We start from the raw sequence: 27132 nt of genomic DNA on the forward strand, positions 1-27132 counted from the left end.
CTATATATTCGAATAGGGAAGGACTCAGGCGAATTCGAACTTTAAAAACCACGCAACAATTACAGTAGAGCCTTGTTGATACGTTCCTGTTATGTACGTTTTCTCAGCACCAACATTCACAAGTGAGAGCACAAAAAATGACCCAATAGAGTTACGCTCATTTTTTACCGATTCATACGTTCTTGGAAAACATGATTTTTCGGCACCAGCATTCAGTGTGTCCCCAAACTCCAATAGTATGATATGTTTTCCGACTGCTAGACATCATGTAAACATGAAAACGTGGGAGGCAGGCGCAATCGAGAACAGTATACAGCTGCCCGCCACAGCAGCTTCACCGCGATACTCGCCCGCCCGTCTATCGTAAAAATGCCGGCGTGCACTCGTTTTTTTTTTTCCGGCACCAGCAAATCTTCTCCGTGGTAGTCGCATGCGGCATTCACAGCTATCATCGTCAATCCCATTGTGATAAGTATCTTCGCCTATCTGTTTTCCAGCGTGTGGTGCCGTCGGAAGCGTGGCTCACGCTTTTAATGGGCGATAACCAAAACATGATGCTGTTCTCTGCTGCAGACTGCGTTCGTATATGTTTTCTTGCTGCTAGGTCCCACGTGAGCAAGAAAAGGCATGCGGCGCGTGCATTCGAGAACAGTACATAGCCGCTTGTCTCATGTGAAAATGACGGTGCGCACAGATTCTTATTCCGGTACCAGCAAATCTCCGCCCCATGCGTCGCACGCCGCTTTCACAGCTATCACCGCTAAACCTATTGGGATAAGCATCTTCACTTATCTGTTTTATAGGGCGTGGTGCATCGTGCCATTGGCAGCATACTACACACATTTAGTAGGCGATAATCTAAATGTACTGCCGTTCCGTGCTGCAGGCGGCACAATGTGGGCATCGCATTTCACTTCGGCAGCATTCGGCGGCAGCATTCGGCGGATTGTAGGAAACTACAGGCAGTCCAGCAGGCCCCGGGGTGTGCTCGAAAAGCACAAGCCCCTCGACCCACCACAAACAGGCCGAACTGGGGTAGTGCAGAGTAGGGCATAACCTCGGGTCGACGCTTGGCCAACGTCACGACGCGTTCAGCCCTCGGTTGCCGGCATTTTAATAAAGTCATTCCTATCCTAGCCTATGCTGCAAACAAGTGGCGCAATGGTGTCGTGCTGCAAAACAACTCTCTGCGCGCCAGCTCACCTTGTTTACTCTGGTAGGGTCGTCCAGTTCAAGCTTGGCGAGCTCGCAACCAGCTTCGAGGACTGCACCAGGCCGCTTTATGAAGTGGACACTGGAGAGACAGAGAGAGAGACATAAGCAGGTGCAAATTCTTAGGTCGTGACCCACTGGCAGAAGCATGCGTACCATTGTGGAGAACAAATGAAACACGAACAGGGTTATCCTTAACTGGAATGTGTTCCATCATTGCCCCCTTGGTGCAATTTCGGTACGATTTCAGCTTGCACACCTTAGTCTGGGTGTCCACGCCATCTTTTGCAACTGGTTTGTACTTTCCCATTCGCATTTTATTTGTCCACAATGCAGTACACTCCACTCTTAAAGGGGACACTTAGCTGGGTAATAAAGCTAATATAACTGACACTTTTTATAAAGTAAAGAAATTGGCTGATATGCTGGCATCTATGCATTGAAAGATAGATGCCTGCCTTGACGCTATAACTCAGGTGCAAGTGGTAGCTCCCAATACTAAATGGTTGCTCCCTCTAACAGTGGTCTGTACTGTACACCTACGCATGCACACACGGACGAGCACAAACACAGAGAACTGATGCAAAGCAAAATCAGCGTGCAGTTTAGAGCAAGGAACAGTAACACCAACATTCACTCACAAACAGTGCACAAGCAATAAGCCTGCCAACATAAATGTCGCCAATGTAGGCAGCGTCTGAGCAAACGCAAGTTCCCACCCATCAAACTTCGAGCGGGCCATCATGCACACATTACCACCTACCACTTTAAAGTTTCAGAGGGCTTTGTGGCCACAGAAAACAGCAGCAAGTCAGTAGTCCTGCAACTCGGCAACCAACAGGAAATGTCACTTATCATTAGCGGGGACAGCAAAAAAGCCTAGAATATGCGAGGACCAGATTTTATAAGGATTTTTTCTTTCTTGGCTATCCAACCTCATCCAAGTAGTTGTAGCTAGGCTTGATGATGCTAACGGGACAGCGCTCGTCCAGTCCTCTTCATCCGTGTTTCAGGTTGCACCCCTATATATTTACTGAATATACAACCTTCATTGGCAGGCAGGATGCAATGCTGCTCGCAGGGTACCACGAAATACCATGCCTTGTTGGCTTGTACGATAACATGCAATACCATGCCTGTTGCAGAACGGCTAACTGGGCACTTGAATCAGTCACTTTTCTTTATTCAAGAATGGCCCTACATTGCAGGAGGGCATTACAGTAGAGGGGTCACAAGATGTACGTAAACAAGTCTTTATTCTGAGAGCACACTTGCCCTTCAGGCAGCTTGTTCCAACCTGTGATAATCCTACCAGAGAAACAATTGGCAATCAGGTGCTTCTTGGGCCAGTATGCTCATATTTTGGGGGCATGGCGCTTACAAGCGTAGAATGGTTCCTTCAAGCATGTTTCCTTCAACTCCAGTTTTATAATTGAACAGTTAAACAGACAGCTTCAAACATACTCCTGTTGCAAAGCCCAGTCCCTCTCATGTACTCAGTGCTATGGATGGCATGAAATAGAGAAAAGAAAAATGGCCCATAAATAAAGACAAAATATGGCCCCAAGTTACTGCCAACCCTTCAGAGCAACAGCACTGTTTCTTTGCTTCAAACTGCACTAAAGGCATTACATAATGTGACACAAACAGGCAAAAGCACACAAATACTGAATGCAATGCAAGCACCATTATGCAAATTCTTGATGGCAGGAAGCGTCAAGCCGGTGCTGCATCTACTCACCACCCGCTCTCTTCAACAGTAAGTGTCATCACCATCTTCATCACCTCAATCTCTGCGTACGACTGGCCACAGACCACATGCGCGCCGTCTTCCACCAGGAATTGAAGCAACTTGCCTGTTGAGGGTGACCTGCGATAGCATCAAGGATGACTTCGGTGCCACTACACTTTTCTCGTTTGTACAGCTTGAAATACGACTAACTGAGCCTTGTCCCAGTGGAAAATGTAGCCACCTATGCAAAAAAAGAGAAAGAAGCATCACAGCACGCCGACACAAAGCTTTACCTTGTCCATAAACTTATTACTGTTCATCGATTACCGGAGCCATGGACAGCAGTAGCAACATTGGTAGTGACATCTTGTGCAACTTTGTCCAACCGCAAAGTGTTACACGTTTTCGTGATACATGAGTGTTCTTTCGGATGAAATTTTTTTAGGAAAGCTGCACATTAAGTGCTAAATTAAGTGGCTGCTGACACCTCACACCAGCAGCTAAGCAGAATATGGTTAGTCATTGCAGTAATAGCTCTGCACCCTCTCTCAAACTCTGCACCACCAGGTGGCAGCACCAAGCAGGATGCTCACGATTACGTCTCCAGTAACCCGGTACGTATTTTGAAAAAGGAAATATGTTCATAGACAAGCCAAACCTCTAATGTTTACATAGAGAACTAAAACCAGGCACACTAATCTCCTCAGCACAGCAAAGCAATAAGGATGGCCCTCAACTTTATGGCGAGTCCATTTTTGGACGATTAGCGATTGCGGAGCAAGTAGATACAAGATGACCACTGAAGGCCTCCCCAGCTTTAAGAATGGAATGCAAAATCTATGATCCAGAGCAAAGAAACTTGTTCTGAATCAACCAGTGGAATTTGCAATAATTATTTATTATTATTATTATTATTGTTATTAACATGTAGTAAGAGAAGCTAAGACTGAAATTTGCTCCTGGTAGACCACTGGAATGCAACTTCTTGAATCTAGAGTGAAAAACTTTTAATCATCCCCCAGGGTTATTATTATCATTACATCATAAATTCCATAATAAGGATTAGGTATTTCAAAATCCTGCTAGTGAAGAGGTGCACAAATAATGGAACCAACCTCAGAACACTGGGATCTTTCTCCTTTTCAAAGATGCACGTCTGGTTGCCGATGACCACTCGATACCGATCAACTTCTTCCTTCATGTAGGTCGTGTAGCTGGCGCCATCTATGGACAGCAGCAGGCGGTCGTCGCTCAGCCGGTGTGCTTCCACGCGGCGAGTTGAGCCATTCATCACCAGGAAGTACGATGTCGGGCCACACTGGGACACCTGCCGCATTCAATCAATCAATCAATCAATCAATCAATCAATCAATCAATCAATCAATCAATCAAACAAGCAATCAAGCAAGCAATCAATCAAGCATCAGCACCCATAGCTGATTAGGGCGACTTCTAGCAGTGGCAGTGTCAATTTATTTATTTACATGCTTAAATGGCACTGTTTGTCATGCTTCACCACTAAGTGTCAAGGCTATGAAAGGATGCCAACCCTAGGGTCCCCGTAAGGGCACTTGAGTGCACTTCCCCACACATCAAGAATGCAATGCGGCGCAGCACCACATAGCGAAGATGGTAAGGCAAGCCTAGCAAGGTCAATTTCTACATTAGTTTGATTGCACCCCTCTTAGGCAGTGAAGACTTGAGCGAGTGCACAGAGAGAGAGAGAGAGAGAGAGAGAGGGAGAGGAAGAGAGAGAGGGAATGTTAACTAGTCAAGAGTTCAGTTGTGCCAAGTACAATGCACTTTTGTTTAATTTCGTTAAATCTGAAACAATGCATGTTTCTATTTATGCATGCAAAACATTAACAATTCCCTCGGGTAAGTTTGCAGCAGCGCTATAATTTAGCAAATGTGGTACCACAGCAGCAAGGAACTCAGGGTCTGTGTTCCTACAGAAGACACACAGTGAGCCAGCCACCCCCACCCACCTGGACAGTGTACTTGACCAACTCGTGAATGAGGTCCACCGTGAGCGTGTTGGTCAGCGTCGTCGCCGGCAGGATCTGGCCCTTCTCGAGGCATGTCTGGAAGTTGCGGAAGTTCTCGCGGATTGTCCGGTGGGCCACATGCAGCGCTCCGCAGATCACCGACAGCATCGTGTCGGGCTTCTCGGACTGCACCCGCTCGGCGATGAGCTTGTCGAGCCATCCCGTGTCAAATGTGTTGCTGAGAAACGCGTCCGTCTCGAGCAGAGTTATGAGGTACTCGACCGTGGTGCGGAAGTCGCCACGAATCGACAGTTCCTTAAGGGCAAGCACGAGGTTCTCGCGGGCCTCCTCGCGGTCCTCGCCCCACGAGAAGCAGTGGCCGAACTGAGAGTCGGCAAACTCGTGCAGCCCACCGGAGGCGCCCACGCTGAAGTAGCCCCAGACGTTCTTGTTGGAGCGGAAATTCAGCTCCTGAACCGTTCCGGCGCTTGGCTTGAAACCTTCGTCGGGATTCTCAGAGGTGATTCGGGCAGCGATGACATGCCCTAGGGGCCGGGGCCGCTGCACCTGGTGGTCAAAGTCGATGGGCGACTCGCCCCAGGGGGACTCGCCGTACAATAGCCGGATGTCCTTGATGCGGTGCAGCGGGACGCCCATGGCAATCTGCATGGTAATGGCCAGACATATCAAGGTTAATCATCACTGTCATCAGCCTTAGCAGAGTAAGCTGTATGAGTTGGCACATGTCGAAAAAAAAAAAAAAGAACAATCGTGAGAAAGAGAAATAAAAGAATGATGACATGAGCGCTGCTCCTGTCATCTTTTGTGTAGTATTCTTCTCTTTTCCGTAATCATTTTTTTTGCTTTTATAATGATCAGCGTATTTACACCCACTGCCATGATGATAGCATCTCCTAGAGATTTCCAATTTTTCCCGTCTTCAATCAACCAAATTCACTCTAGCCTGCAAATTGCCTGTTATTATCACTCCGCATGCGTGAGTATTTGCCACTTTCAGCTGCATTTCCGTACCTCAGGCAGCCAAGCCAATGGGTACATGCTCTACGCTCTACATGACCAGTCCAACTACACATCTCCTTATCTCAAGTAGTAGTATTCCACCAGCACCTGCGTTTGTGCTCTAACCTACGATTCTATCTTCCAACCTCTTAACCTCAAGGCTATCATATTCCATGACATCAATCAGTGCATGGTCCTTACATTCTAATTTCTTTATCATCCTTCAAGCTTTGGCACCACGAGGCAGCAATGGCAAAATGCATTGATTATAAACTAATGCTTTTAGGAATATTGGCAACATATCAAGCTTAGATATAAGCAGGGTAGTGCTCCACAGGCAGCTCACAACTCGCAACTACCAATCGTGAGGCTGCTGTCAGCGTGACGAGCTTGACAAGTCATCATCATGGCCCACCTGAAGTTGGCACGCTGGTAAGTTGACATCGGCGACCATCTCTGTACAAGGATGTTCAACCTACACAAGAAAAGGCGAGCAGGAAAGACGTGTTAGGTGAGAAACCAGCACAACGCCCAGAAATTCACAATGCTAGCAAACAGTCTCAAGCAAGTGACAGAGTTTCTCGTACTTCTGACACTTGAGTGTAGCAATGTTGAGGAGTACTAGAACTCACCTGAAGCCTTGGGTTGAGCTCCAGGAAGTAAAACTTGCCATCTTCGCTATAGAGGTACTCCACGGTGCCCGCACTTACGTAGCCTACCATCTTCGCTAGCCGCACAGCGGCCTGGAAAAGAAAGAGGCAATTCCAAGGCACAGGGTGAGAAACGCAGCAAGCACAGAGAGGTTCAACTCTAAGCATTTGCGTGCACTACACACATCAGATGCATGTTGAATAAAACTGAATTGAAACAAACTGAAGTAAATTGAAACAAAGCTACGTTATGACTGTTTAGACTTGTGATGGAAATGCACTATCAAGGAACACAAAAGGCTAAGGCGTGAGCAGGGATTAGGCACCCGATGTGCAGATCTGACAGCAAGTGCTGGAACATAACGGTGACTTTAATATCACAACAAATGTTTGGTCAAGATCAGACAGGTGAAACACGAAGACAGTGCTGCATTTGTGTGTTTCACCAGTCACTGTCTCTTTGGCACTATTAGTACATAAAAAAAAAAGCATCCCAAAATCTTTGCATTACACGTGCAAGTAATCAAGAGCGGTCGGACAAGCAGGTGCTTCAGGCTGGAGCCAACGTTTCGACGAGGGGGCCTGTCTTTGCCAAAACGACGACAAGCTCTGATGAAGACAAGTCAAGTGAAGACAAGCCATGATGAAGACAAGTGAAGACAAACCTTGATGAAGACAAGTAAAGCAAAGACAAGCCGTGATGAAAACAGGTAAAGTGAAGACACTTGATGAATACGCCTTGTTGAAATGTTTGTTCCAGCTTGAGAAAACTTTTGTGCCCTGTTTACACGTTTCCCGTCTGTGTTTGTACTTTACGATACCTTGCTGCATCATAAAGGTGCTGCAAGGTGCTATGGTTTCATCTGGCTTATGGCTACCAAAGGTATAAAAAGGTAGGTTTTAGTATCAGCGTTTCCATCAGCATATCGGAGACATTCCACAGTACGAGCAATTTGCGGCATTTGTGTGCAAAGACTAAGTAAACGTTTGTGTGTTGGACACGGACCTGGAGAAATGAACCGGTAATTAGGCGCCTTTCACGATCTTGGGAAACTGCCCAAGATGTTCAGAGTTTCCAGGTAAGCTTCAGATAGTTAAATTTTATATTCTGAACTACCAATATATTGAACTATTGCACTATCCCCTTCCAGTTTGATATATCCAGGGTCAGCTACGAACAAGCCCAAAAGTTGCAACAAGTTTAGGATGCTGTCAGCCAAACACCAAGCCCCGACCCACCCGCTCCATCTGCTCAAGCACAGGCGGCGTGGCGATGATGCAGGGCGCCTCCTCGATGATCTTCTGGTGACGCCGCTGGATAGAACAGTCGCGGCCAAACAGGGAGATGGCCGTGCCATACTGATCAGCCAGAAGCTGCACCTCGAGGTGGCGCGCACATGTCGCCAGCTTCATGATGAAAATTGGCGAGCCGGGAACCTCACTCTGCACCTGCCGGAAGCACTGGGGGAAGTCGTTGGCCGATTCGGACTTGCGGATTCCCTTGCCACCGCCACCTTCCGAGGCCTTGATCATAACAGGAAATCCAATTCGCTGGGCTGCCTACAAGGTTTGAATGCAAACAAAAAAAGAGTATCAATCAAGGAGGGGCATGGGTTTTTGAGAACAGAAATTGGCAAGAGAAACACAACGCCCGTTTTCATAAAACTGATAGCGATACGGCACATTTTGTCTGGCAAGCACCTGCCATGACTTGCCATGGCAAGTCAGCATTTGCTGTGGCGGCGTGACACAATGTCACAAACAATGTCATGCATCTTGTAGTGGGGCATTTCCTTTCGACGTAATAGGTGGCTTCCTTTCCGGCACTTTTGCCGCACTCTGATCGCCTGGATTGAGTGCTGAAATTCGATGAATGTATTGAATTATGCACGATTTTAGCAGTTACCTTTTTTAAAAGGGGGCTGCAGTGAAATGCGATTGCCTCCAAATTTGTCACATATAGACAACTGCACCAAAGGTTCTCATAAAAAGTTCATTAACAAATAATTTTTTTATTGTCTTCTCAAACTTGCATTATTAGTGGAAAAACATGCCTGCCTGGAGGTTACTGCCTTGCACTCCTCTGTCAGGACTCCACATTCACTACACTCATAGCTGTTCTCTAAAAGAATGTTACAGTCTAAATAAAACATCCCGTATAAGCTCACATATACAGGGCTGTTAGACACACTGACAATGTTCGATCACAGCTCCAATGACGTCTCAAAACTGAGGCCTCACCTCCAGACCATCGTCAACACCATTAACGCAGCCCTTGCGATACAGCTCTGGCTTGATCTTGAGCGGCTTCTTCGGGTTGTAGTTATTGTCTTCATCCCAGTCGGATGCCTTCAAGCCTGTGGTTGACAGACATACACATACACTTGACCACTATGATAGAGAACAGCCAAGGTGCACTCGGGCCTATTAAAATGTACTCGGTTCTTGCAGTGAAACAAACAGTCCCATAAGACATTCGTGAACGCGAGAACCTCTTAGCGACCATCAGCCAGTATCAATCTAACGCGTACTACAGTAGTGGTATAAGCATTCTTTGAATATACTGTCAAGTGAAGAAGCATGAGTGCTACCAAAAAGAGTGAATAAGGAATAAAACTTGTCATTGGGCAAACTCGTACCCAGAATGCAAAGCAAGACGTGAGAACGATCATCGATCTTCAAGCCTAATCTCACAGCTCAAGTCAGTTCAGTATTCACACCTGTCAATGTACGTTCCAGAGCACTTGATTGTGCTTGCAGATATTCTAGATTTTTTTAGCACTGATTATGTCATGCATTTAATCTGCTTAGACAAGCCTGTCTCACTCTAAAGTTGGCAACAACATCCGTGGAGTTCCCAATACAAGTGGTGGATTTTGCGCAAAACGATAACAAGACAATCACCCTATCACATTGATCACCAGCAAAAGAGTAAAACAATGCACACATGGCTGTATTAATCATGTAATCATTTTCACATAGGCACGCCATGTGCTTGACACTTGTAACAGAATCATAAAAAGCCAGCAGACAGCAGGATGGACCCGAGGGAGATAACTTTGGGCACCGTACCAGATCCACTCCAGGGAAGGGTTGGCACGTTGGCAGTCTGGGCCACGATGGAGGATGCAATCTTGTCACCCAGAGCCCACATGGCTTTCTCGGGAGGCCCTGAAACAATTGAAAAAAAAAAAAAAATTGAGTGAGATCACAACACGTTGCAATTCCTGGCAAACAGCAGGATCACATCAGCAGAGTCATCGCCGCTAGCAAATCCTTCTTGTATTAGTACTTCTTCAAAAACAAGTAGTGCTGCACACCCACGAAAGAACACAGCACTATAGCAAACTAGTATCAATGTCTTCCAATCTAGGTACTAGGTATCACCAAGGCTGTAAGTGCGGCTAGGTGAGCTAGTAGTAAAAGTCAGATAAACTTACACTAAATGTACACTATCTACTCCTGTAACAGCCAGTAAAAGGCTGACAGAATAAATAAATGAATGAAATGAAACTGCAGTTTATTTCGTCTGTGTCTTAAAATTTTTAAGTGTTCTAACTTGGCGCACATAATCCTCCAGTGAAACAAGCAGTGTGTTATGTCGTGAAAAGATTGTTAATGAGCATTGCACTGACATTAAACTAATAGTATGCCCAAGGATACTCTACTAATATTCCACCACCCCAACTATCATCATCATTATCAGCCTAATTTACACTGACTGCAGGACAAATGCCTCTCCAAGCGATCTCCAATTACCCACGTCTTGAATCGGCCACTTTCGCAATGTTCATTAATTCAGTCGGGCAACACAGGATGTTCACAAGGGCTCAAATGACACTGTTCATTTAGCATTACCAAGACATGTAACACCAGCAGAAGTCGCATGAACTTACTTTAAAGGTTTGATTGCTTGCCGTGCCATTCCAATAGTCAAAGCAGGCTCCGTTGCACTGCTCATAGGCGCATAGACTAAATCTAAAGATTAAGCCGTCCATAAGGCTGCCAAAGCGACCATCGCACCTGCCGTCTTTCCTTATTTCTGTTACTACATGCATTATTACAGTTATTAACATGCGAGTCAGACGGAAAATTTTCTTTGAGAGTAGAGGTAGACAGCTTCACTGTAAAAAAAGACGGCGAGAAACCCTCCAGACGTTGTCACTTGGGTGTTTTTCCCATGTAGGGAGTATACCGAATAGCTCGGGTAATACAATAATATTTCTTTTTCTTGATTTCAACTAAGATGTCATTAACTCGCGTTTGTTCCCTCACCCAATCTGCTCTCTTCTTATCCCTTAACGTTACACCCATCATTCTTCTTTCCATCACTCGTTGCGTTGTCCTCAATTTGAGTAGAACCCTTCTCATAAGACTCCAGGTTTCTGCCCCGTACGCGAGTACTGCTAAGACACAGCTGTCATGCACTTTTCTCTTGAGGAATAATGGCAACCTGCTGTTCATGATCTGAGAATGCCTGCCAAACGCACCCCAGTACCTCATTCTTATTCTTCTGTAGCTCCAGTAAGCCTAAGTGCAAGGGGAGGGCTTACCGATGAAAGCAATCTTGTTCTTGGTGAGCAGCTCGGGTAGCCGCGGGTTCTCCGAGGCATGGCCCCAGCCAGCCCAGACAGCTTGGGCGCCGACCCGCTTGGCAATGTCCAGGATGAGGTCCACGTTGGCGTAGTTGTTGTTGTTGGAACCACCAGGCACAGGAACGCAGTGGTCCGCCAGCTTTATGTACTCTGCATGGGGTGGCAGATGCCGGGGACTGAGCTTTGCATTGAATTGCACGCTACCATTCAATTCTATTTATTGCCTCACATAGTATGGGGTATGGGCAGTGCGTGCCTCCACAAAAATTGTTACGTGTAACTAAGGATGAAAGCTATTTGCAAGATATATTAAAAACGCTAGTCCAAGTCAAACAGAGCAACAGCAGTGGATGCCGTCTGAAAGCCAGAATAAGCCAAGCGCTCACCTGCATTGGCGTTGAGATCCTCTGGCGTCACCATGACGACAAAGCGAACTGCCTTGTCATTGCTGAACATCTCGTAGGCCCATCTCCGGATGGAACGCATACATTTTACTGCTGCGATTCCGTTGTTTGCTATCAGGACCTGCATCACACGCAAAGGTAGGAAAACCACAGTTTACAAGAGAACAACTTCCCTTATCATGTACAGCAATAAAATCCAGAAGAAAGAAAAACTGTGCCAGACATAAGAAGTGGGGTATTGCTAATCAAGATTGGTACCAAGGCTTACCATAGCTTTCAAGAGGACTACTAACTTCCTTGGTCAAGTATTTCGATAAAAGTCCGAAAAACTTCAGAAGTAACTACTTGGTATTATTGAATAAATTGATATTAGCAATAATTTGTGGCAAGCCCCAGCAAGAAGTCTACCACTTTTACAGAGCAACAAGCAACAAACAACATTCATCACAAGTAAGCAAAACGCCTTGCCATAGGAAGGAACCAGCAAGACAGCAAGCACTTAAACAAGGAATGATGCAAGAGACACTGCACTCCGATTTTCAGCAGCACCACATTTTCACTAATTTGTTTAAGAAAAGGCAAACAAATGCCAAAATGCTCGTACCGCATCAGACAGAAGCTCGCCAACAAATGGTACCTCTGCCAGACATCTGAGGGCAACAAGCTTAGAATTTAGGCAACAATAAAGCAAGTATACTTGTCACCTGCCATGACAGATTTAGTTATACATAGGAAGTGGTTGAGAGCATAATACTGTGTACAAGTTAATAAGCAAATGGCACCAAGAAATTCGAGAAAAGATAACATTGCACAAATAAAACACACTATGGGCATGCCAACTGTCAACCACTTACTCAGATCATGCAGACAGCAAATATATAACTTGCGGATGCTGCAAACATGCTAGGGGTGGACTTCAGCGATGTGCACTGTTTACGACCGAATGAAAATTTTATCTAAACAGTGAGTGGATGACTGAGATTTTACGAAAAGGCAATCTGAACATGGTCCCATTTGCAGTGGCTGCCAGGTACATACTGTTCGGGCAGAAGCTCTCATATTGTTATATGCACCCACTGCCACCATAGCTTCAAATCCAATACGCAAAAATTCATTCTTCGTCGCCCTCAGTCAACATATACATATTTTCTTCAATTACAGCAGTGTTACTTGCAACCAGAACAATAGTTACTATCTTGATGGTCTAAATAATAATTTGGCAGTAGACTCCCATATGCATATTTTACTTGTGCATTGAAACACTACTGCTGACTTTTTCCATGCAGTTTACTTATTCATTATAGGAAAAAAGTAACTTGCCCAGACGAAGGTTTTGACTGCGCACAATATTTTATAGATTACATGGCAACAGTTCATGCAAGGAAGAAGAGGCATGAGGTACCTTGTTGATGACATGCCGGCCCCCAAACCGGCTGACAAACTCCTCGGGGGTGGCCACGATGAAGTCCTTCTGGCCCTTCCCATAGTCGCGGTCCTCATTGGACAAGTGAGCGCCCGACATAGACTGCCTGTAAGCGGCCGACCGAATGGGAGAGGGTCAATGAGGACCAAACAACGAGAAATACAGTCACTCTAGCACTTCACGTGCCTTGACTGCAAAGCCTCTCCCAACTTGACCTGTGCTGGCCACACAGTTCTGGACATGTATCTTTTACATCTGAGCAAACTGACACATTCAAAGGTGTCCACATGACAAGTAGCATGCAGCCGCTTTGCTACAGCTAAGCTATTTTATAACAAATGTTACATCCAACGTGAAAGTGCCTTCATTATACACAATATTTATTAAGAGCATGTATTTCCTACATGCTTATATCAGTAACAGAACTGCTATACTTAACTATATCCAATATTTCACTATCTGCATTTCTTATGTGAAGGTTAGGCTGTATAAGTGCACATTGTTTCTAACCCTTTGAGCGTCGTTAATGTATGCAATGTCAGGTTATGTTTTAGAGGTAACCTTTCTTGTTTTCTAGGCCTTGAAAATCCAGCCTTCGTATTATCAGTGGCTCGCACACTTATTTCACCAACTTTAGGCAATAATGTCATGCTCACAGTTGCCTCGTTTCGATTCAAATTTCATAGCAAGACTACATCAGACAAAAAAAAGATACGGTATCTGCACCTAGCCATCAGATTAACATGCTGGTGTTAACAGCGCATAATGTAGACGAGACACGAGACAAGAAGACACCACAAGCGCTTGTGGTGTTGTCTTCTCATCTCGTGTCTCGCCTACATTTTGCACTGTTAAAATCGGGATGGAAAACCAACAAGCCCAAGCTGCTATTCTAGCGAAATTAACGTGCTGGTACAGATGGGGACTGATCGATGAAGGATAACCAACTAAATGAGGCAAACAAGGATGCCAAGTGTCTTATCAAACTATATGGGAAATATTATGAAACCTTGTTATATATATGAGCAAAAACGGAGCAGCAGTAAGCGCAAAAATATAGTCTAATGTTGTTAGAATAAAATGCAAGTCATTGTATTCACGCTCGCAATGTATTTATGCAAATGTATTTGTGCAGAACACAGAAAGAGCATAAGCACATAGACGTTGGCAGCCTCAGTGATTCAACGCAGGGCTTGAGCTAATCAGAGCCCTGAACTTGTGTGGCCAAAAGCACAGGTGAAGTGAAGAGGCTCATTAGGAATACAAAAACACAGCAGGAACACAACAGGAACACAACAAAGAATATTCAGAGAAAGCAGACAGGAAAGCGTGAAGCACTGTGTACACTACAGGCAGCACATCACAACAGATACCACCAGTACACCCTGCAATGCTAAAAAAAGACTCGCAATTTCAATAACAGGTACCATCATCTATAGCACCTTTCTCATTACATTGTTTCCAAGTAAACCCTTTCAGAATCTTAATTCAGAATTCTTAAAAAAGGAACTGGTTATTAGGCAACAAATAGCTTTAACAAAAGCACATTAAATATCTGTGCTAACTCGATGGCCAGAAAGATGTGTTGCAAGACCAAAGTACTAACTGTGCTCATGATTGTGACGAAGATTAAAGTCAGAATCAGAGCTAATTTGCTGACTCCTAACGCTTCTGCATTAGGCACGTTGACGATGAAAAGATATGTTAAACTTTGAAACTGCCGATGGCACTGACATAATAAAGAAATGGCAAAGCTAAAAGCTATGTTGCCAGCTAGTTCCACACGATGCAGGTAGTTTGAAGAACAAATAGAGTTGACAGCATGTCGTGTTAAAGCAAACCACAATACAGCAAAAGTTCCTGCACATCTTGTACTTAATATACACATACTATATAAATTATGAGACTACTGGTTATTGGCAAAGATCCTTCCATTATTCACACAGCATCATAAAGCTACAAATACGAACACATCAAAACATTTTTTTCCTACGGCACATAATAGAGACAGTACACTACAAACACATGTGTTGCCTAAGACAGTCTACAGGTGTGTAAGCTGCTGCTTCAATTTGTTTTAGCAGCGTCGAAAAGCTACAATGTGAAAATGCCATGACATTCAGGCCTACGAGGACGCAACGGACTTCTGCACGCTACACTGACGACAAACACGATCGCACAGAACACGCAACTGGCTGAAATACTCACGCACGCAACCGAGCCTTCGCAGCAAAACTAGAAACGAGAAACAAAGGAAGAGACATTATCGTCAGAGACTACCCTCTGAGCCGTTACCTGCTTTTCAGACTTGTCGTCAAAAACTCAATCAAGAAGCCACAAAACAAAGGAAAGCATTAGCACTTGCAGCAGGCATTTAACGTCTTCGCGATGAACTAAATGGGCAGACAAAAACAAAAAAGAGTAACCTTCTAGTTCTTACCGGTTACTGAATGCTGCTACAAGGAAAGCTTCAGCTCTGCAATAAGACCCTACAAAAATTACAGCTCTAAGCCTAGTTCTTCTCTAGCCTAAGCCTAGCTCTAAGCCTAGTTCGTGACAAGCATAGTTCTTGTCCTCAGTTTTAGTCAAGGGTGTGGTATAGTAGGGAATCTCAAGTTTATTAATCGAGCACTGATTTTTAATAGATGCTTCTAACCTTCGAATTTAATATTTTATTTCTTGATTTTACAACTACAGCATGATGTTACAAATGAAGGTACCTTTGACTGCAAAAAAATTTACAATAAGTAGTAGTGAAAAAAGTAGCAATAAGCTTCCGTTCTTGTTATTCCGAGTTTAATAACTGGTGTGCAATAATTCGATATCTCTAAGACAGGCTCAAGACTTCTGTTTTGAATAGAAATATCTGATAATAGAACTTGATAAAGTTTTATGCAGTCAATTACAGCTGAATATACAGGATTACTGCAATGATTGCCTAGCTGTCAAGCTGGATTTACTTTTATACATTTATTTATTTGCTTACTTATTTTCGTACTCTCAATCACCCGAATGCCTTGCAGAGCGGAGAGTCAAGAACAGACATTTAAATCTTAGAGGCTGCCTTGAAGTTCTTGGAGTTTGTCTTAAACTTTTTGAAGCTAACACACCACACATGCAAGTATTGTGCTAGCTTTCTGTTTAGTGGAGGAAATAAAATAGGTAATTTTTACCATTTTTTCTCAACATCTCTTTCCAGCTACATGAGCAGAAAAATATTCAGTATTGTATTCGATGTTGAATCCTGCATTCCTTTAGGAATCCACTTTTGACTTGATAAAAAAGAAAGATTTCTTCATTTGAGTGCCCCTAAGCCTAACAAGGTGCAATGCTGAGAAAGCGGCACTCCAGGATGGCCAGACAATCACCGACAGTACTGCTTCTAGCAAGAGTAGATGAAGTGCTTGCCACGCAAAAGTGCTTGCAGTCCCGTCCGTTTGCAGGTGTGAGCAAGCAAGTTGTATTCAGAAGTCAATAACTGTTGCAACAAGCAGGTTCGAGTGCTACACCGATTTATGCACGGTGCTCAATCAGATGGTGCAACAAGTGAAGAAATGTAACTGGGCATTACTCACCTGAATAGTTTTGCTCGAGACCGATTGCGTCTTAACTCATCGCCCATGAAACGACCACTACTCGGACTTCCAGGGTCGTCGGTCTCCTCGTCGGAGCAGTCTATTGTGAACAGCGGCCGAGGACCGCTGCTGCAATGCGGAGATGAAAAAAAGTTGTACTCAGTAATAAGGTCACCAAGGACAGGTGGTCATGTTTATTTGAGTAAAACGAGAAGATACCAGTGCTCGACTGCTTGCAATCAACAATAACAGCTGTTACTTTCTGACCTAATACGCTCCCTCATTTGGGATCAGGGCTTCACACTTCAGTATCACAGAATGGCTTTAATATGGCGCTTTGGCTCTGAGCACCTAAGACTTGACTCAGGCAAATGCAAAACAGTGAGACGCCCTTATCAAACAAGTGCTGAAATGACTTGATTGAAGCTTGCTCAAGGTCGTTTAGTTACCGATTACATAATGTATGATATTATCAATACAGCAGTAATAATTATTTATATTGATAATGTTACATTGAAGAGAAAGTGTTAGGGCTGAATTTCCAATCAGGATTTCAAATCTTTTGTAAAAATTAACCAACACAGAAAATACCCCACTCCACTAATGTATGCAGAGTAAGCATTCGACATCAAATGATTTTACAAACAAATCATAATATTTGCAAGGCTCAAAATCATGGCAAAAAGTAGAAACTTTCTTTTAATCAACAACAAAATTGCAATATCGGCTTTTACCATTTTTCTCTTTAAACTGGCAGATCGCTCAAAATTTTAACACTATAGTATTTTCATTATTATGCGTTCAGATGTTTCAAAGTCAATCTGATACCCAAGATAAAAAAAAAAGCATTTAAAAATTTACGCGGTAATTTTTACCTTGTCAGTTAAATTCGACAGGCTTAGCAGCCTCATCCACATGTTACAAGTACTTTCAAGAATGGCTGGCAAAAAATTTCTGATTTACTGGGCGATGACATTAGCAATGGCAGTTGTAACCGTAATGACAATGACACTAATGACAGCAGTGACAATTATACATCAAATACGTCAAATAAGTCATCATGTTAAGACACAAGGTCAGTCACGGAGCTTTGTTAACTATTTCGCATTCTTTTCATGCCGGCTATCAGTAAGCTATAACTTAAGGTGGGTTTATAGTCCGATGTTTTCGGCACACAGGCGAGCGTCGCTCGTGCCCAGTCACGCTACGTCGCTTGCATTGCACCAGCCAAAATGCCATCCCCTCTAAACTTCGACGTTCACGTCGTCAACGTCGTCAATTTTTTTCATTATGTCTCATTGAGCGTTGTTGTTCTGTTTTTTTTTATTCTTGTTGCCTATTCCTTGAATACGCTTCTCTAGATGTTTGTAGAATTTTTGTCACCCCCCTATGTAATACCCTCGTTGTGAGGGCCTTTAGGGGTTTCTTGAAATAAAATAAATAAAACTGCTTTTCTCATTCTGCGACCATCGCCGAAGCAGCATGGGCGCTGTATTCTCTTCCCGCAATGCATTGTGGGTCAGCGCAGTGGGCGTGACCAACGTGCAGATGAATCAAGAGCCATCTCAACGCTGGCTCCGTCCGGTTACGCTGGCTGCACCAGTGTGTTGAACTATAGATGCCGTTCTCGCCAATGCGACATAGCGTGTTCGCATGCTCACGCTACGTCAGACTATATTTAGCCCTTGACTATAATTGTCATAGCGACAGCAAGTTTCCAATTGGATGCAACGTCGATAATTTTTCAACATTTCATAATGTTATTCATAAAACTGATGCCACCACTTTTTATTGCACTAGTATCAGTTTTTCATTTGTGTACCACAGCATTTCAGCAATGCTATAACATCGTGACAGCATCGCCATTAGAGAAAATAGTACTGCCCACTCTGCCCTTTTCTCTAGCAACTCTGCCCTTTCTCTAGCAATTAAACCCTGCTACAAAATAGTACATCAAATTATCAATAAGCTTTTCAAGCTTGTAAAGTATTCCAGCTAAAAGAGAAGCGTTAGCAGGTGTCTAGGAAAGCATAAAAATTAAAAAAAGTCCCAACAACAGTGGCAATAGTTAACAGATGTGTTATACAGAGCAGCTTTCCCTCTTCTCCCAGTAACTAAGTTACGCCCAAGAGGGAACATAAGTTACCACCAGGCTCTTTGATCTGCTAAGGTCTTCCAGCTAAAGTCATTATTAGGTGGCTAGGAAACAAAACAAAGAGTCATGATATCAACAAGAAGCAAATACTTGCATGAAAGCTTGCAATGCTTTACAAAAAGAAGAAAACACAAGAGAAAAGGAAGCAATGTTACGAATCTCCACCAATCTCTGGCTGGGTTATTTTTCTTGAAGCTATACCTGCAAAATGCAATGTTTCATAATTCACTACCTTGATACATGCACAAGAAATTCTGCCTATGCGCTGGCAAAACAACTTATCTACAAGCCACATACACAATTTTATCACCACTGACAAGAGCAGCAACTCTCGTCTGCACAGAAGCAATAGATATTTCCTACCCATTAACTAAGAGCTCCTCCATGGTCAGCTTTCACACGCAGTCTTCCTTGATGAGAAGAAATCCGTTCGCTCCGCAGCTTCAATATAGCTCAGCGAGAAAAAGAAAACCTATTTCACCACTGTTTAGGCGAAACACTGGTTTCCAGCACGCACTGAAGAACTCTCTGATGCATCACTGCTCAGTTCTTCCGTCTTACAAAGCATGGGAAATCCACACACGCAAATCGAGACAAACGCACTAGCACGCTTTCTCACTCCAAACGGCGTGCGAGACAAGTTTGTCACCACTCAGCAGAGAACGCCATTGCCAAGAGTAGGGACGACTGCCACTTCGACACCGGACCGAGCACCACAACGAAGTGCATCAACCCTTCTTCTACGACAGAGTCCAGCTACTCTGTTGCGCTGGCAATGTGAGACCCGCTCCGAGCCTGGACAGCGACGCGCAAGAGTGCCGGTGTCGAGATAACACCGGGTCGGACGACTGCTGACGATCGCGTGGCGCTCGCATGATGCAGACGGCTGATTTAGGGCCTCAAGAGCACTGCTGTGAAGGAGAGGGCGCGACGGGAGCTAGACGTCGAGGAATTTTTTTCCACACAGTGCCAGCGTTTGAGACAGGAAAGTCACGCAGACGACAATGGCCAGAGGTGGGAGAAAGTGTGAGTGCCCTTGTGTCTGATACGGCGGAGTTCTCTTAATCTCTTACCCTCGTTCATTGGCTCACTGCTGATAAAGAGGCACAGCTTGGAGTGGGCTTGCGTAAGGGGATGATAAAGAAGATGCACGATGAAATTAGAAACACTGGCAAACGCTCAAAGCGAAGAGTTTCTGGATGCTTACTGTGGCTGTGATCACGTGCAGTGATAAAGAAAACGACGGAGCCAGGGTCAGCACGACATACGCTGTATATCCTACCTGCTCTGTCCAAGCCACGTGCATGGTCTGTATACATGGGACGTTTTCAATGCTGGGCAACAATCCTGCTTACAAGGTTTGTGGCATCACTAGTTTCAAGGAGCAAGGGCAAATGTTATAGCCATTTACATTGCACATTTATGTTACAAGCCCCTAGTAAGATCTATATGAAGTCACAGAATCATGGTATAGCTTACTTTAGGTGAAAAAATAGCTTGAGAGTATTTGGAAAAAAAGTACGGTTTGTGTCAACCTAAGTATGCAGTGGCAAGAACACAGCTGTCCAATTCAAAGAGAACTTGTATACATGCAGCGACCTATTACACTCACTCATTTCTGCGATGTCCAGGCAAGCTTTAACCTCCTTCAGTAATGTGGAAATACAGGACAAAAATGAAACTAAGGCTAGAAAACTGGATGGCATAAACACCTGTGTTGTTTGTTTCTCTAATCTTTGCCCCGTTTTTGCAGTCTGGCCTATTATGTCGTCATACCAATAAGCTTAGATAACCATTTTGCAGTACATTCCTTCAATATCAGCATCCGCCAGAAACGATGTTTTGGAGCACAAAGGCACCAAGGCAAAGTGCAGTGCTTGTTTTGCGGACAGAACTTGTGCTAAATCCTTAAGTCATCACCACCTATCATGAAGGTACCTCGGGTCATATAACAGCATCTGAGAAGGCGCTAGCAATCTACTATGGCTGTCACTATGCTATCACTATCACTATGCAATCACTATCACTATCACTATGCGCTATACACTATGCGCTATACACTATGCGCTATACACTATGCGCTATACATTATGCGCTATACACTATGCGCTATACACTATGCGCTATACACTATGCGCTATACACTATGCGCTATACACTATGCGCTATACACTATGCGCTATACACTATGCGCTATACACTATGCGCTATACACTATGCACTGTACACTATGCACTGTACACTATGCGCTGTACACTATGCGCTGTACACTATGCGCTGTACACTATGCGCTGTACACTATGCGCTGTACACTATGCGCTGTACACTATGCGCTGTACACTATGCGCTGTACACTATGCGCTGTACACTATGCGCTGTACACTATGCGCTGTACACTATGCGCTGTACACTATGCGCTATACACTATGCGCTATACACTATGCGCTATACACTATGCGCTATACACTATGCGCTATACACTATGCGCTATACACTATGCGCTATACACTATGTGCTAGCAATCTACTGCAGGTGAAAGACTGTAAATGCTTGGAGTTCCTGCAAACATGGTTGGCAGACATCCAGATGCTACAGACTGCGTGGTGCCCACTCACCCAAAGCCGTTGAAGTTGCCGCCGTTCAAGAGGTGGCCGTTGGAGGCGGTGATGGTGTTGCCGTCACCTTCGTCGTCCCAGCAGGGCTCGACGACAATGCGCACAGGTGAAGTGTTGACACCGTTGTGGGCTGCTAGGGACTCGAGCCGTTGCAAGTCAGTGCGCCCCTTACTCTCCGGAGTGCCATTCATTTCGGCTGGGGCCTCTGGGGGACCTGTGGACAGGAACGGAGAAGAAAGAAAAGGGATTATGCAACAAAGAGGCGAGGTGTGCAGACAGGACACAAGAGTAGAGAAGTGGACAACACGAACGCAGACTATCATCTGAAGGAAGCACTGAGGCGAAAAAAGGAAGAAGACACAAGACTCACCTGCGCAAGCTCAGGAATGGTAACCTTTTTTGCATAATGAATCCTTACCAACTAGCTCAGCTGTCTGTCGTTCTAAGAAAAGGGATGGTGCTTGGATTGACTGATGAATTGATTAAACTGGACTTGTGCGCCAAAACTCTTAATGAAATCTGAGGTTCAGCTGTCTATTATGTGACTCCAAGCGGTATATACTGGCATTGAGACGCAGCAAGGACTTATTTCACTTGGAATTTCAGGCCTACATTTTACTTACCTTTTTTTCATCAACACACCCCGGATAAAATGTCTGCTATGCTCAAAAAGGAAGATCAATGAGAAGCACTGTATTTAGAATGGCAGAATATTGTGCCGGAAATCTTCTTGGAAATCCTGGTTGAAAGATGGTTCAGCATTGACGGAGTAAACAAATTTAAAACTATAATTTTACATATTTTGCACAGACACCCATATCAACGATGTCACAGCTTTCAGTGTTTTACTAGCAAGCACATGTCAATGTTTTCATTCATAACATATGTTTAAGCACTTAAACCACTTTCGAAGAAAAAAGTTCCAAGGAGCTTGTTTCAATGAATCAAAAGAACTTTTTTTGTCAGTCGATGAGGAGTTTTCTTACTCTTTGGTTCCTTCAGAATATTATCCTTCTTCACCGATAAACGATGGACAAGCCTTGAGAAGATCCACTCATTTTTCCACAGAGTCGCACAGTCAGGAATTTCACAGCCACCTATGTTTCATTTTGATGTCCTTCCTGGTTTACCAGGCCTCCATCTGCTCCCAAAAACTGAACTATCCGAACTTCTCAAGCTTAATTCACATACTTTAACTTAGTGCGGAATCCCTTCGCAATTAAAAAAAATTCTATGGAACAGTAAGGAAAAATCTTGCTTAAGCCAGCCGGTCATACATCACAAATTATTATCCAACACACAACTACAGCAATAAGAGAAACAGTTGTGGCGGGATTTCAATCGAGCATCGAGAAAGAAAAGACCCCAGATCGCTGGAAACGTAATGCAACAAGCGCACATGACAGGATGTACGCCAAATACCGACCGAGTTACAGCTGTTCGAGCATCCTGTCGTATCTATCGTCATGCTTTTCCTTTTTTTTTCACGACAATATGTAAGCGACTTCAGAGACCAATACCCTATAAAACCGTCTGCGTTTATAACTGCCGAACATAAAACAGACATGCTTTTTAATTCTTGCTTTCTTTCCTGCCTCCAACGTGGCTCTTTTACAACCACTCCATCTCATTTCAACCACTGCAACATGGCAGTCGCTTCCAAGGACGCAGTTTTACATAACTAAGGCTGTTTCGTTCTTATGCTTGATTCTGCGATTGCACGGTTTAGTATTTTTTTATTGTTGCTGTTCTTAGTGTTGTGTGTTTGCCTTTAGCACGTAGGTTGATGCGGCTTTCAGTTAACTAAGTTTCAACGCATATTTCTTAGTGTCAACACATTAATGATGTCTTCAGACCTAACACTACGTACTTAGTCTACCCGAGTGTTGTACATTCAAAATAAATATTTAAAATTTATGTTCTCCCAACAGTCTTGCAGGTGTTGCCGTAGTTATCCACATAGCGCTGGAAACAACAACATTAACAACAGTGGCAGAATCATGTATCCACCGAAAGGACTCTATTATACATAAAAATGCGTGTAGATCAATTTGCATGTGCACTACACAACGTGTTAATATTCAAAGACAAGTTTCAGCCTAAATCAACCCGAATGGTACGAAAATTGCTTCTTCTGACAGCTGATGGGCGCAAGTTGCAGATTCAATAGCACTGCTTCAAGGTGGTTATCCGAGTGTATGCCTAAATAAAAAGCACAATCATGATACCTTAGTCTCAAGGAAGAGTAGACCAACTTTAGACAACGCGCAGCAGTTGCACATGTGGGGAGACATGAATTGTACATTAGTGGTTACTCAATGACTGATTAACTGGGCTTAATGGTCAAAGCAACATCACCATTACAAGAGACGCTGTAGTGGAGGAAGAACTACAAATGAATCGTGATGTACATAAAATGGATTCGTGGAAGAGTCAGCAAATAGAACTGAGGTATCGTCCAGGTTAAGTACATATGATAAAGCATGTAGAGAGAAGAGGTGCCTGTTAGAGGTCGTGACTTTAACCGCACAGAATACTTAATTTCACGGCACATTTAGAGAAAGGTATGCATTGTTTCAGAGCTAACAGTATAAAAGAAGATTGCGCACAGCATTCACTGCGAGAATGAATAAAACAAGGACTAAGCAATCAGTTCACTGAAAGCAAGTATGCCAGCATGACATGACAGACAACTGTAACAAACTACGAAAGCAAATTCGTGAAACAGTCTAACACGGGACCAGGGAAGAGATCTCCGAAAAAGAGGCACATAATCGTCTTGCTGTCAAATACAAGACACGTAATCTCAAAATATGAAAATAGCTTTTAACGTCTTGAAACTGTACAGTGGCAACTGCGGAATGCCACAGTGACGGAGGCTGCAGATCAAATTTGACCACCTCGAGTCCTTTAATGTGCAGCTAAATCTAACTACACATGGCATTATCGGAATTCAGACGACGCCGAAGGAGGTAATCGAAATCGCGACCAGCAGCAGAACGTTATGCACAGCCACTGGGCCACTGCATAGTGAACCGTGGATGGTGAAATAAGCATTGTGGACTTCAAGTGTTACAACAGGTTATTAAACCCGTGTGCTGTTCAGGCTCCAATGTGGCAGACGATGGCTTCACGTCTGAATACGAACGCACGACAACCCACGCCACATACGTCTGCCTGCCGAGTCCGCAAGATCATCATCAAGATTGTAAGAGATCGGAGCGCGATCAACGCGATGCGAACGTGATACGACCTGTGGGCGCAAGCCTGCAAAGAGTGCCACGGACAAATTTCAACGCGACCTATAGCTGTCAAACGCCACCCCACTTACTTGACAACTTCTGCAGCAACCGAGAAAACATCCTTTTTTCGCGTTTCCAGCGGACCAATGCCACGCCGATCCGGAGAAATCTGTCAAGAGCACAACGAACACACCGGCTTCACTGCCTAAGTGTGCGTCTTTCTGGTCCGGTGTCCATCAGGAGAAAACGCGCTTATTTTTGTTTTTTTATATATATATACACATTTCTTTCACGTTCTTTCCCCGGTCGTCCGCCAGGTATATAAGTGCGCATCGCCGCAGGCAGGGGAAGGTTGAGCTGTTCAGAAAAGAACGACTTCCCTTCATGGGCAAAGGATATAAAACGAAAAGAAAGTTACGCACCGAATCAAAATAAAAATGAAAAAATGCGGTGAGGAGAGCTTCAGCACGCAAGACGGAAGTACGTGTCGGTTGCGTGATGCCAAAGAATCGGGGAGAGAAATTCGCTCCTATATGACGTGAAACGTCGCCGAAGGTGGCGGTGGCCGTACGCACATGTGGTGGGAGACACATAATTCAAGGACACACACACGGAAAAACCGTGCGCACGCGAATATGTAGTACATGGCCTTGCCTCGCTGGAGAAGAAAAGATTCCACAAACGTCTTTACGTATTTGCTTTCCTCCCCCCCCCCCTTTTTTTCTACTCGCCCCAACGACTTTTCTCGCGAGCAGTCATCGTGTACTTTCCTCCCGCAACAACAGCCCTTGAGTCATTTTATTTCTCCATTTTCGGTTTATTATTTTTTTTTTCGTCACCCTCACCCAGCCGTACCTTGAGCCAGTGGCATGCAAGTTGTGCTTGCTCTAGGGTCACAAAAGTTGACGCCGCTAGAGTTGCGAAACACGGACGACACTGCGCTACGTTTTTTTCCTCTGTGTAGCGCCAGATAATCAACGCTTGGAGTCTGAGGGCGAGCGAGATTAGCGGCTAACCCGGCCCGCTAATGAGTCTTTAATCGCTCGCCAGGCGCGAACGTGTTGCGTGAAAGAAAAAAAGAACGCGTCGCTGAGGTGTGTGAGGAACCATCGCACGGCAGACGACATAAAAAACGAGGAAACCACGCAGGTTAGGCCTAGCGCCTTCACTCGCGGGCGAAGCAGTCGGCGTGTAGCAGACGTCGCCGTTCCTACGTACCCGACAGCTCGGTCGCGAAGCCATGGCCGCCTTCCCTCACGTTGCTCTTGAACCGCGCGTCGATTAGCTCGGCTTGACAAAGGCACAGTCGCGGGAGCCGATACACTTGACAAGGCCAGCGGATCGCCGTCACCGGGAGGTCACTGATCGCACACGCTTATCCGAGTGCACACAGAGCACGGCGTTCATTCATTCGGCGCGAACCACCAATCCCCTGGCCAAGCAGGGGGGGTTCTGCGAAGCGCGGCGTCGTCTGCTACGGAGAGGCAACCGGGAAGCGAGCGCGTCGAGGTACGGGCATCGCGTGGAATATGCAAATGTGGCCGCTAAAGAGAGAAAAAGGACGGACAGTCGATATTATTGGTGTGTATTTACCCGTGGCACCTGCTGCTGCGTGGCGGAGGTAGAGAGGCGTAGCATTCCAAGACGCGGCCGTGACTTGCCGGCGCTACGAAACGGGCGCCTCGCGGCCAACAGCACAGACGCGGCGGTATCGTCACGACGCATCGTACGATATGGCGTCAGTCCCTCACGGTGCTGGCATGTGCTGGGTGGGTTGGGGGAGCTGCGGATCGTACGAGCATCGTACGGTACGGCGAGGCGGAAAAGCGTAATAACGAGCCATAACTGCCCGATGATCCACGTAATGCCATGGAATGGGCACGCGCCAAAGGCGCCCCAAAGTACGAGAAAACGGCGTACGCCGTCAGTCGAGAATAAAAACAAGCACGAGGCATTAACGAAATAAGAGAAATGATTCTTCCTTTTTTACTTACGCACACGACAGCGCCCCACAACGACGCAGAGATACCCGCGAATGTTTCCAGGTTTTGGGGCGTGCCTCTGAGGCACGCATGACAAGTATCTTTTCCTCCTCCCCCTTTCTTTTTTGCTGGTAACCTAGGGAAATAGCTCTTTAATTGCACCAATCACAAAGCTTCCTGCAGCAACAGGCTTCAAAAACCAACACGCTATTCAGGAAACATTTAAGTGTTTCTTTATCGTCGCATCACCCGTCAGAAAAACGTACTCAGCGAAATTTAAAGTTGCGTTGGTAAATTCTGTTTTGTTTTAAACCCAAATATGGCGCGCAACTAAGTTAGCAGTAGTTTAGTAATCACAAAAATATGGGCGAATTTTGACGTAAAGGTTCTCAGTTGACATGTTTGGAGTGCTATGGACGAAAAACAGCGCGATGCTTTTTTTTTTTTTTTCACGTAATGGCGCTCTTTTTGGACGAATGGCGCTCTTTTTGAACTATCTGAAAACTGACGACGTTTGCGCAGTACGATCGCAGAATACC

At 44.8% G+C, this 27132-nt stretch overlaps 1 protein-coding gene across 11 annotated transcripts in view; it reads right to left on the bottom strand.

Moving 5' to 3' along the window:
• Positions 1-27132, bottom strand: part of ACC (acetyl-CoA carboxylase) — a 102506-nt gene that overhangs the window by 39968 nt on the left and 35406 nt on the right. For 4 of the 11 annotated variants that reach the window (XM_065448977.1, XM_065448974.1, XM_065448980.1 and 1 more), the window contains exons 2-16: positions 21370-21583; positions 16600-16728; positions 15233-15259; positions 13004-13130; positions 11584-11722; positions 11156-11347; positions 9675-9773; positions 8844-8959; positions 7842-8162; positions 6585-6695; positions 6368-6427; positions 4933-5595; positions 4060-4271; positions 2954-3082; positions 1204-1294 (exon numbers count right to left, since the gene is read on the bottom strand). In XM_065448977.1, the coding sequence (XP_065305049.1) occupies positions 1204-1294; positions 2954-3082; positions 4060-4271; positions 4933-5595; positions 6368-6427; positions 6585-6695; positions 7842-8162; positions 8844-8959; positions 9675-9773; positions 11156-11347; positions 11584-11722; positions 13004-13130; positions 15233-15259; positions 16600-16728; positions 21370-21583 (2630 nt within the window). The other 7 variants (XM_065448983.1, XM_065448981.1, XM_065448982.1 and 4 more) reach the window with 7 other exon arrangements.

Source organism: Dermacentor albipictus, chromosome 10, assembly GCF_038994185.2.
Source record: "Dermacentor albipictus isolate Rhodes 1998 colony chromosome 10, USDA_Dalb.pri_finalv2, whole genome shotgun sequence".
Classification (NCBI taxonomy): domain Eukaryota; kingdom Metazoa; phylum Arthropoda; class Arachnida; order Ixodida; family Ixodidae; genus Dermacentor; species Dermacentor albipictus.